Source organism: Montipora capricornis, chromosome 13, assembly GCF_036669925.1.
Source record: "Montipora capricornis isolate CH-2021 chromosome 13, ASM3666992v2, whole genome shotgun sequence".
NCBI classification, from domain to species: domain Eukaryota; kingdom Metazoa; phylum Cnidaria; class Anthozoa; order Scleractinia; family Acroporidae; genus Montipora; species Montipora capricornis.
The window spans coordinates 32,223,088-32,235,587 of record NC_090895.1 but is presented as its reverse complement, the minus strand read 5'-3'; the positions used below and the strand labels follow the sequence as shown (position 1 = coordinate 32,235,587).

Genomic DNA, 12,500 nt, shown 5'->3' with positions numbered 1-12,500 from the left:
ACCAATCAGTTCGCACTGAATATTCGGAAGCTGTGAACGCGCGTTACACGTTTCAACCCTTATGGGTTTCTGCTTTGACATAATAGCTCAGATTTACTGGAATTTTATACTTGTCAAGGATTTTCCACAGTAACCTGTTGTTTACTGAGCTTAGATACCACTAATCCCATTAGTCTTCAGGCTTAAGAGTCGTCTTATTATATCTCAAGTTTTCGCACATAAATCTTCTTTTGCCAGCATGCACAAGTGGAATCAACTGGGACCTAAGGTCTACACTGAATCCAGATGCCTTGACTATCCTGGATACCATCAAATCCATGCATTGTTTTTGGAAAAATCAAGAAACAAAAGAGGAAAAATATACAAAGTGTGATTAGAGATCAGCTTTGGCACCCTTGGACCAATCATATCTCTCCAAAAAAATTATTCGCCAATAAGTCGGCTGCACGGATCCCAAAATTAAATTTTGGATCTTAACATAGTGATAGTGAGTACAATGTATGGCCCTGTTTACAAGCAGGGTTACCCTAGCAGGAGGGTCAAAGATAGCCCTGGTTTACAAGCAAAATTTCACAGGTGGGTTACCCTACCACCTGGGACAACTTTGCGTGCTTGGTAACCGTCAGCATCGCAAACACAATGGAAACCGCTAAAAAGTTGTCCCGGGTAGGCGAGTTGTCCCTAGCAGAGCGTTTACAAGGAAGCCAGGGTTACCCTAGCACCAGGGTAACCCTAGCTGCCTTGTAAACACGTCAATGAAAAAAGAAGAAATTTGTGAATGCTAGGGTAACACTCTCGCTAGGGTTACCCTACCTCCTTGTAAACAGGGCCTATAATAATAGGCCATTTCCGAGTTGCTGTTTGCCTCTGGTTCAAAACGAGTCTTGGTGCTGAACCATTCAGATGATAATCAGTTTGATTAGCATCAAAATACACCAATCATTTCCATTTGAATGGTTGTGCACCTGAACTCACTTTGAAACTGAGGCAAACAGCAACACGGAAATGGTCTCCATTATGATTGGCAAAAGTAACTGCTTTTCTTTTAGTATACATGCAACTTTCAACTGAATCAACTCTGACTCTGTGCTCTACGGTTCTATCAATGTCAATATAATTATGTGCACACCTGTGCAATCCTGTGATGCTGCATACCTCCAAATACTTTGCACATACCCTAGAATGATAAAGGTACAACAAAACTTCAATAAAGAATGGATAGAAAGGGAATTATCAATAACATAATTGTTTGCACATCTATTATGAATTTTAATATGATAAAAAATACAGTTTACATTTTTAAACTATTTCAACTCTTGTAAATTATTTTCATCATTCACTTTGCATAGAAGATGGCGTGAAAAATTGTGGCAACATGTCTGAAGAAGAGCATTACAGAAAGACTGATGAAACTCTACTTAATTGTTAGAAGACCAGTGGCCAAGATCAAAAATAAATGATCTACTCACCATTTGGCTTGCCCCAAGAACAGCAACCACTTCCAGAATATTGTCATCATTTGAAGGCTTCATAAAACCCTGAAATAAGGAAACAGACGTAAGGATTTATCAACATAATCAAAAGGAATAACTAGTATTGCCTCCTGCAGTTTAATGAGTAGCAAGTTCGTTTTTAAGCTAAAAATATGCAAGTGATTCATTTCATCATCATCATCATCATCTTGTCCTTTTCCCTCTGAGGGAAATGGGGCCTTAAGTGATTCCTTTACTGCAATCAAATGGTATACTTACGTCATCACGCCCAGTTCCCCAGAAATTGGCCCCACCCATGTAACTACAGGAAAGAAGTAAAAATTAAAATGTGGTAAATAAAGCTGAATGCTCCTTATATGAAGGAATTTCTGAAAATATTATCCCATCAAAGTCTGGGTGTCGCAGTTGATAGTACCTGATGTCCTATTTTTTTTTTTTCTATCAAATTTCCTGATATCATTTTTTCTTATATCATAGTAAGCAGCACTTAGAACCGGCCTGTATAAGCACTATACAAATGCATTATTATTATTTCCTGTTGTGCTGTTAATAATGGTTTCAATTGGTTGAGCACCGGGTCGCCATGCGGGAGGTCGGGAGTTCGACTCCTGCCAGACCACTCACTAAGGTCTTAAAATAACAGAGGAGAAAGTGCTGCCTTTGTAATAAAATGGTTAGACTTTCAAGTCTTTTCGGATAAGGACTGTAAACCGGAGTCCTGTCTCATAGCCCTTGTTGGAAACCAAATAGTATGGGGGTCATGTGTGGGCTCAAATTTTCCACATCAGGGCAAAACCTCAGATGGATTCAATGGAATAACAGGAACTCCCTCCTACAATCTGATAGTTAATTCTAAAAGATCTTATACCTGGTTATGTTAAGTACAACAATCCCTTGCAGGCTTGGAAGATTGATTTTATGCCCATCACACTGTCAACAAAATGAACAACAAATAAAAAAGTCAACTTGCTTATTGATTAAAAATTGAATGTTATGTACTTATTGACTGAGTGAGAAGGCAAAACGGGAAAATATTTGGCCCGAGGTCATGGCATACGGATCGAGCGCAGCAAGAAAGAAACCACTGCAAGCAACCGTTAGTTTCTTTGAGTGAGCCACCGTCCAGCACCAAGGGCAAATAAATTAAATTTGAACCGGTAAACTTGTTTTGGTGCTTGCGCATGCGTTCAGCTACGTAACGTCTGCGTTTGGGTGAGCCTGCTGTGTAGTGATTTCCCGCGAAATAAGACGAAGTGATGTCAAATACATCACGTGGGATGTGGCGTACTCCGCACATGCTCGATGGAAAATCAAAGGGTTGCTCGCAGTGGTTTCTCTCTCGGGAAGCGTAGGAGAAACCAACTGCTCGCAGGGTAGTGCGCCATGACCGAGAGTCAAATATTTTCCTCTCCTGCCCGACCTAAACTCAATCGATAAGCATTTTATCATATGGGCTCTTTACACTATTTATTAGCACTCAGAAGATGAAGTTAGGACAAAATAAAAAACAAAAATCTGCACACAAAATTTATCTAACATGCTGTTTGCATTTGCTTTTCTGGCTGTAAATTACTTGGATGTTTAAAAGCGATGAAATCCCCTAAAATTGCATCACACGGAGCAGTACGTGTTTGGCCGTACGGCTTTTTCCGGTCCTGCTCACGCTAATGCGTACAGCCCTCATACAGGGATTTTCCCAATAGTTTTGCAATGAAAGCGAGCGCGGGGCCGTACGGGAAATATGATAAATTAAATTGATTACCCAGTAAATGAAAAAAGTTCTTTCAATGTTCAATCTTTCTTCCCTTAGTTCTTACCTCAAGTCTGACCCTCTGATCCAGATTTTTATACGTTCTATGTAACAGCTCTCTTCCTCCCAACAGGCCATAATAAAGCAAATTTAGAGCCCGATGCCTGCAACCAGATAAACCAACTGTGATAATTCTCAAGAGGGCAAATTACCAGTAACTGGAAAAATATGGGAGCTACTCAACCAGTTACACGCAATAAAGATGGCAATCACAAATCCTTTATTTTGAGTAATTTAAGAGTATTTTGGCTTCCATCTTGAATTTTTAGCACCAAGGAAGGTTTGAGAAATAATTCTCCACTTATGAGGTTTTCAATCAAAGTGTCATCATTTATTATGCAACTGTAGGTACGTTAAAGTGGTACTATGACTAAAAAAACAATTCTTTTTTTTCTTTGGATTTCAAAACTACGTTAATTAAACACTAACTTACCCAAGTTTTAAGTTCTGATTTTGAAAAGACACCTGTATATTTCAACTGGAATTTTCTTATTTATTGGTCCGCCATTACTAATTTTGAAATCTTGAGAGAACTGGGTCGAGGAGAAAATGACATCAAAGACTCACTAGTTTAAGAATGCAATGTGTGTGTACGCGGCTGAATTAATATGCAGCACAGGAGTTTCGGGCTTTCAGACTTTTAAACCTGTGTTTTGCATATATAATAAATTGCGTTTACACGCTGAAATTTTAAGCTAGCGAGTAAATGACGTCATTTTCTCTACATCCAACCCTCTGAGGTCCAATCGGTCAGTTCTGAACTTGAGTAATGGCAGACCGTGAAATCCAAAACTTACACTCAAAGTAAACAGCCTTTGGATAAAACTCGAAGCTCAAAATTTTGCCAGTTAGGTGTTAAGCAACTGTCTTACAACATTGTGCAATATATTTGACCATTAACTTAAAGTGGCACAAAGCACAAATTTTCCCATACTTTTAGCACTTAAGTCAACTGACAGCACACTGGAATGTATTGGCACTGCAAGGAAACCAGTGGTTTGAACTTAAGCCCAACCAACATTCAGACATTTAAGCTGAAAAGGGAATGTTGACTTTTAATTTGACCTCCAAATGGTAATGCTTTCAAGTCTTCCAAGATGAGGACTATGCTGTAGTGCATGCTAGAATAGAAAGTCTTCATTCATAGAACCTGAACTTTTCAGGATGTTCCTCTCTCCTCATGTGAAAATCCAAAGCAATCTTGGCATCAAGTCCAATTCCAAAGTAATTGTTCATTACGCATCTCTCCGTGTATCCCTCTCTACAAATGAAGAAAGTTTGTGAAAACATTGGTTTTCAGTACTATGAAACAAAGTCCACAAACTATTTTGCTTTTCATGCAAACGGTCAATTGTTTTGCTTACATTCAAACCTTATACCGGTAAATTTAATTATGTTGTTAACCTGGGCTTTTATAAAACAATCTGTGAGACGTCAGCAGTGTCTGCAGGATTGGCCATGTGATGAGAGAACTTCGCATTCACCAATGTGGCCTGAGTTAAAAGTCCAAATTTGAGTTAATTAAGTCTGTTGGTTCTCCATCCTGCTCTGACAGGTTTTTTTTTTCAGGTAAAAAAAAATCCAGTTTTTCCCCTTCATAAACCAACATTTCCTTTAAATAGATGTGATCTGATTTGATTAACAGGCCGGCCTCCACAATTATTTGAGCTCTCAGAAATATAGGCCAGAGACTTAAAGTGATTAAAATTTTAATGGAAAATAAATGTCTATTGCATCATTTCCACTTACATTAAAAATCAAGTAAACTTTTTCACTTTTTTCCTGATAGGGCTGGTTTTCAGTGGTGAAACAAGCTGTGCCCCAAGCAAAAGCCAAGACAAAGAACCTGTTGTTAACTTAAGTGGCTTTTGATCCAAAGATGGGCACTAATGATCAATGTGATACTTAGTTTGTGTTATACATGTATTGCTTATAATACTTATGCCTATGTTGCAAGTGAGATGCAGAGCCCATAAGGATGATATTGCATGATATAAACATCAATCTGCTTTAAGCCAGCAAGATTGGCAATAGACAAAAAAACTAAATCCTCATTGTAACTCACACATCAAATGCATTGTTCATCATGGGTGTAGCAGCAGCACACAGTGCATCGGCATTAGCCAAAAGAGCTCTGCCGATTAATGAACCAACCAAACCCTCACTGGGTCTCTCTTTCAGAAATGCTCTGGAGATTATACAACCATTAAAATGGACGGTTGGTTTGCCAGCATTTCCCAGGAGCTTTTCCTCCAACATTGGGTCTGAGTGAAAGGGGCGTGAGCTTCCCTTGCTGATGCATCGAGACGGAGGTAGTCTGCCATAGCCAAGAGCAGTCCAGGTTGAGGGACCAGGGTCTGTGTCCATTAATCTGTTATCTGAAGGGACTGGATCAGATTGTATCCCATATGGATCATCCTCAGTACTCAGGATATTCCCTTCATTATCTGAAATTATATCAGTTTACAAAATTCAACAAAAGCATCCTTGCAAATCAATCCAGGTTTGGAGTACCGTAATAAGATTTCTCAAAAAACACCTGTTAAAAGAAACTGAGTAATTCACAATTTAGCACAAGCCAAATTGGCCGAATCAGGAAATACCATAATACTCTTTTTTGCCCCCCTTCCCCGCCCCAAATTTTGAATAAGCATTGTTTTTGTTTTCTCTTGGGACTATTGTAAGTCCCAAGAGAAACAGGAAACAATGCTTATGCAAAATTTGGGGTGACGAAGAGTATTATGGTATTTTCCGACTCAGTCAATTGACCAACAGCTAGTTATCAAGTGATTTTTTCCAGTGATATAAACATTTCAAGGATCCACAAAGTACTTTACCAATCAAACCTTTTTGCATTAAACTTTCAAAATCACACTCAATTTATGTGTAAAGATGTATTTTTTCATGTAATTCTGTGTGTTCTTCTTCTGGTTTACAGTTAACAGAATATCTGGAACTTGGTTTTCCAAAAACGTGTTCTTTTTGCAAAGATATCCTGAGAACTAAGCAGCCAGTCTGTGAGCGCCATACAATTTTCATGTCAAATGTAATCCCAGTGTCTGATGTATTCCATTTAAACCATAACTGATTCCATTCATTCTGAAGACAGAGTAAGTTCCAGAAGAACATGTAAATTGGATTCTTTCAAAAACTCTGAAAAATGTGTTCCCTAAAAATTCAAAGAAAAAGGATTCACCATGTATGGGCTCCAGCCCCTCTTCAATGTGTGCTGTTGATGTAGTTGCCACTTGACCCGCAGCAGTCGCAGCCACTGTTACAATTGCTTCTGCTAATGAGCTAGTCGAGGCACTGGTCTGTGCATTCTGCTCATCCACAGCTAAAACAAGACCATAGAGATGATAGTTTTAAACTAGAAAGCTCAGAACTAATAATTAATTCTTATTTGTTGGTGGCAATTGAGTTATGAAGGGTTGATTGCAAAGTGCAGCCGGACTTTATGGTGTAATTTCATTTCATAATCCTAATCCAGATAGTATTTCAGAGTATTTCAGCACTCAGCAAAATCCCATGCATCACATGCCATAAGCCTTTTTGAGATATCATGCCATGATGGTCACCAAGTGCTGGAGAAATTAAACTGCAAAATAGTCGTATATTTTTTGTGAACGCGGGTGACGTAGTCAATATTTGAATGAAAGGTCTGGAGCGAGCGTGAGGCTCACGTGCTTCACACTCAATGATCACGTTTACGGCACTTTGTGCCTTCCAAAAATTGAAGTAAATGGCTGTTTTGCAGTCTATGGAGAAATAGGACAGACAACAACAACAGAACTCTGCCCTACTCTTTGAAAATGTATGGTTTCTTTAAACGACCCAAAGAGTTAAAGGACAACACATGTGAGTCAGGGCCAACCGTTCTATAGTCCTCATCTGAAAAGAATGAGATGACATTAGAAAGGCAGTAATATGTTATCCTATTTTCCCCCATGAAATTTATGACCTGAGATTAACACCCTAACCAATTAACTTGATATCAAAATCAAACACAGTTGAAAGGTGTCATTTACATCTCAAATTAAAACAGTTTCACTGAGCATCCCTTTAATAAAGAGTTGCAGATTCTTAAAATGTGAATATAAACCTAACATAATGCTTTTAATTATAAACATCTCAAAAAATACCCTTAAACACCCAAGAAACCCCTCCCCTTAACCAGAAACCAGTTCCAATGCAAGAAAAGCTGACACAACATACCCTTTTCAGCGTGTTCTATAATCTGTTTCAGAGCCTTCTTTAAACTGTTTGCGCGGGACATAAGAGCTTCTTTGGGTACAAATACTCTTGGTTTTCCATTGTCATTTCCATTTGCAGAATTCCCTTCGATGTCTGGAGACTCCCTAGGAAGTGCTTCAGATTCAACACTGAGTGTGTTCAACAGAAGATTTAGCTTTTCATTTAGAACTGCGCACTAAGGAGAGATACAAAACAGTGTGTAAATAAATACATCAAGAAGAGAAACTTTAAATGCAGAGAGGTAAACAAATTATTATTACCGGTATTTAGACTAGAGAATAAAGAAAGGGAGAGAAATAAGGCGATAGGACAAAGTATTTTCAGAACCTGCTGTAGGTTTTCCTTTAAATTCCTAACCACATGATGCCATGAACACAAAAGATCAGTGCATACAACACAATATGACATTCCGTAAAAGCACCTCGAGCAGATCATACCCCAAGAACTAGGCTGAGCATCTCCCAATCTGAAACCCTTGTGTTTTAGGTATTAAAATGTTGTCGCTGGTTAAACATAGTAAAAATATAATAAAATAGGCTGTCCAAACTAGTAACTGGAAGTTCATAGGTTCAACAACTAGGACTAAATAAGGCTGTGTCATTCAATGATGCATTAAAATTAATCCTGATCCTTAATCTTCCAAACATGGCATTACTACATATGCTGTAAGTTGTTTTTTTTTTTGTGGACACCCTGTTTCAAACCTTTTGGGTCAGGGACTCCGGTTCATCTGCTTCCAAAGGATCTGAGTTAGCAGACGCAGTCCCAACTTTGGACACAAAGTCCTTGACTGTCTCACAGAGGACTCTATGAAAAACAAAGAGAAAAGAGAGCTGAGTTAAGTCTCATACTGAAATACAATGTACTAAAATGGTTGGTTCTGTAAGTATTCATTTAACATTTAAAGAGAACTTGGTGGATAACATTTATGAATACAAAAAAATCAAATTACCAATACTTACTTTGCAGATGAAATTACTTCAGAGTGTTTACTAGAATGAAGGATTCTTGTCAAATGTGTAGCTACATTGTTTTCAAACATGTCTATGGTGTCAAACTCTTGTCTGTATTGCAACTATGAAGAGAGATAAAAAGGTGACTAAAGTAAGGATTAAAAATGAAGACAGTTCAAGTCTCTACATGTAAATGTGACGCTCGAAGTTCATTCAACTAAATTACTTGAATAAATGAAGGGTGTATAACCTGTGGTATCCAGAGCCTCAAATGTATTCAGATAACTAATAAATAGGATGCTACTTCCAGGTCTCATAAAAGAGGTAGTAGAAGGGCAACAACAAAAACTAGTACTGATTGAGACCATCAAGAACCTTGACACAAAAAAGTTGAGGACTAGAAGATCCTAAGCCACATCATTACACATGACCCTTGTATACTTGTGCATTTTTGACCATACGACAACTAAGCTTATAGACTGCTTGTCACGTGAGTGTTTAACTATAAATGAAACTTAATACAAGAATAAAAAAAACTTACAGGGGTATCTAAGGTTTCTACAGATGAGCTTCTAGAAGCCGACAGGGGACGTTCTTCTATCATAATACTCCATCTGTAAGAACAGAAGAAAATTGTCCTGTTTATACATAAATAGAAGAGATTTCATGGCAAATGCCAATGACAGTATTTCCTTAAACCAGAAAATATTTCAGTTGCATCAAGCAATAAATTAATGAGAGTGAAAAAAGGTTCCAGCTGTGTGAGGTCATGTAGCTTGTCTGCACACAGCACTGTACCAACCATGCTCCTTACAACTGACAAGTACTGTAATCCATGATGTTGAAATGTACCTATCTAAAACTGCAGCCTTTGCTCTCTCCAAATGATGAAGAAACTGCGTCACTGCATTATCATCCACAAAGGATGTGCCCCAGCCTAGAACCCGGGACAGATCATTCCCTGTTCCAAGCGGCAAAACACCAAGTTGACACTATACACAAGAGAAATAGAAACACCTTATCAAGCTAGAGGATAAACACATAATTATTTTTTTGTGCTTGCAATCCAGATCATATTATTAAGCACCTTAGGCAAAGATGACAATGACAGTCATGGGAATGCTGTCAAAAAATATTATTTCCTCTTGTTGTTGCAGTAAAAATATCGCAATTATTATTCCAAGTTGCTCAGCATGGAAGGTGTGTATCAACATTCCACAAATGAAGTTGGTATGAACAGTGTGGATGTTGGGAAAGAAAATTGAAAATTTATGGTCAGGTGCCTGCATCCCAGCGGGTCTAAAACACAGGTCACATTCCACAGGTCACTTGTTGCAGGTCATTGTTTTACTTTTTGGAAAGTAACTCTATAAACCCTTAATTTGGCTAACCCTAGGCCTAATTAGGGTTTTTAGGCCTAGGGTTAGCCACATTGAGGGTTTGGGGTCAAAAACAATAGAATTGCATGCCCCATATGTGCGTTTTACATTTTGGTTTATTTCTTAGCAATTCTCGTCCTAAAGCCTGGTTCACATGTATTATGCAAATGCAAACGCAAATGCAAAAGTTCACGCATCCAATGCAAACGCTTGGGAAGTAAGAAACACAGACGCAGTTCGAGTCCTTTTTCCAAGATGGTGGATGAAAATGAACCTTTGTGGTTTTTTTTACCATATGTTTGCGTTTGCGTTTCCCTGGTTCACACATGTGAAAGGCAAATGCAAGAAAATGGAAAATTTTCCATTCCTTGTGTCTGCGCTTGCGTTTACATTTGCATCAAGGTAGTTCACACGTTTCCTTGCGTTTGCATTTGCATCATACATGAGAAGCAGGCTTAACAGTGACATTAATTGACCAAATTTGAGGTCATGTGGAGGATGCAAGCGGGGGGTCTAAAACACAGGTCACATTCCACAGGTCACTCGTTGCAGGTCATTGTTTTACCTTTTTGAAAGTGTTCATTAAGCCTATTGTTTCATCCTTTATTAAGCTCACTATTCACTTTTCTGATACATTAATGATCTGCATAACCTCCTCACCTGGTTGGAAAGATTACGCTGGTCAACTTCATTCATAACCCAACCCACAGAGCCATCACCTCCACACACAAGAATTCGAAAATGTTCAAAATTTTGAAAAAGCTTAAGTCTGTTGACAAAACAGAAACAGTCAGTGAACAGCGTTATTATACAGTTGTAACATTATCCAAAATCTCAACTGACATGAGATATCCAACATCACAATCTCCACTCTTTCAAACACACAAATACACAACCCTGTCAGGAAGTCCTACAAATGCCCAAAACTGTCAAAGAGATGCTCTGTTACTCACCCTTTTGAAGGACCTCCTAAGGCGAGATCAAACACTTGAATCGGATTTAAGAGTTGTTTAAATCTTCTAATAAATTTTACACCCTAAAAACAGAAATAAAGTTTGAATTGAAATCGAGACATTAAAATAGTTAGTATTCTATAGGTTGATTTACATGTTCAATGTGCATGCTATCAAAACTATAATACACTGGATCAGCCCAAAACCTCATGACAGAAGGAAGTGAACTTCCTGGTAAAGGGTTTTAAAAGGTTTTATAAATTAGAATAAATCGTATAAAACCCCATAAACATAGTTCAGCAGGGTCCAGACTCTAAACAGAGTCCAACAAACTGAAGGAAAATACCTCTGAAAGTAATTTAAGATGCCAAAAATAGTGGTAAACTTGCAAAGAAATGGAAAGTTGACTCCAAGTTCAAATGCTAGAAACATTAAGTAGGTTTCAAATTAAGGATTTTTAATTTTTTACTAATATGTGGTTCCAGAAAATATCCATACCCCCCACGAAGGGTCACAGAAATTCCGAGGGTAGGGGGGTCTGAAAAAGGCAAATTTCCCGAAGGGGAGGGAGGTACATAAAGAGTACATGAAGAGATTTTTTTTTCCAGAGGGCTTGAAATGCGATTGAATAAACACTTGCGTACTTTTCCAATAATTATTGGGGTAACCAAGAAAAAATGGAAAATTCTATCCGTTAAAATAAACGTAAGATTCCTTGTCATATATTTTCCACTATTATTCCGCTGCCGGACAACACAGATAGCACTGAGAGACACTCCTGAGCAGCACGTTCAACATGAAGTCAAACAAAATGGCCTACTTTTAAAGATTGTGCTGTTTTTAGCTTGAATGAATCTGGTGCTTTTTCAGATAGCATTATTTGTGCAGTCAGTTGATTGAGATCATTTGTTTAAAATCATATCATTCCTGTTATTAAGTACAATTTCCCACGAATTTCGAACTTTCGATAACTAGATTATCAAATAGTTTCATCGTAATCCGTATAGTTACGAGTTTCTGTGCCATAATTTTGTCCTGACGTATTTGTAGCCGTCAACGGCGATGAGAGACAGCGAAGACTTCATTTGGTTGTTTAGTTACCGGATTGAACTTGAAAAGTATGTTTCACACATGAAATGTGTGACCATAAAAAAATGTACTGTCATTTACAAACTGCAGAGACAAAGCGTATAACTTTATTGAAGTGTTCCTGGTGAAGGACAAATTTAAGCGACAATAATTTTGATATGCAGGTGTTGAAAAAAACATGTTGCTACGGCTGCACCCACGAATGGCTGCACCCACGAAAAATAATATAAACAGTACGGTTCACAAATTATATACTATACTGTTGATAAAAATTACACCTGTAACACAAAAAAAATATAATTTATGGAGATTAGTATTGAGGTATTTTCCCGACTTTTGCTGTGACAGCAAAAATAACTATGTAATACTATAAATAGTTTCTTGTGTGTGCAATGTAATTCAATATGTTGTTTTGACTACGCATAAATTCAAACTTCAACTAGACTACAAAAGATATACGATATAAAAAATAGCGTCCACTGTCAGTACTTTTTTTGGATTTTTTAATGAAAACTTCTTTCAATTGAACAGAGAAACAGTCAGTTGCCAGGATATTAAAGTGTTAAATA

The 12,500-nt window shown here is 37.8% G+C and overlaps 1 protein-coding gene across 4 annotated transcripts in view; it reads right to left on the bottom strand.

Annotated features, from left to right (window-relative positions):
* The window catches only part of LOC138029320 (diacylglycerol kinase delta-like), a 30,184-nt gene that overhangs the window by 7,206 nt on the left and 10,478 nt on the right, over positions 1-12,500 (bottom strand). For all 4 annotated transcript variants that reach the window (XM_068877053.1, XM_068877050.1, XM_068877051.1 and 1 more), the window contains 15 exons: positions 10,843-10,925; positions 10,550-10,658; positions 9,363-9,502; positions 9,052-9,124; positions 8,520-8,632; positions 8,262-8,364; positions 7,519-7,732; positions 6,500-6,640; positions 5,369-5,750; positions 4,454-4,564; positions 3,311-3,407; positions 2,362-2,423; positions 1,752-1,794; positions 1,470-1,538; positions 1,130-1,177 (listed from right to left, as the gene is read on the bottom strand). In XM_068877053.1, the coding sequence (XP_068733154.1) occupies positions 1,130-1,177; positions 1,470-1,538; positions 1,752-1,794; positions 2,362-2,423; positions 3,311-3,407; positions 4,454-4,564; positions 5,369-5,750; positions 6,500-6,640; positions 7,519-7,732; positions 8,262-8,364; positions 8,520-8,632; positions 9,052-9,124; positions 9,363-9,502; positions 10,550-10,658; positions 10,843-10,925 (1,788 nt within the window). The remainder of the gene's footprint in view (positions 1-1,129; positions 1,178-1,469; positions 1,539-1,751; positions 1,795-2,361; positions 2,424-3,310; positions 3,408-4,453; positions 4,565-5,368; positions 5,751-6,499; positions 6,641-7,518; positions 7,733-8,261; positions 8,365-8,519; positions 8,633-9,051; positions 9,125-9,362; positions 9,503-10,549; positions 10,659-10,842; positions 10,926-12,500) is intronic.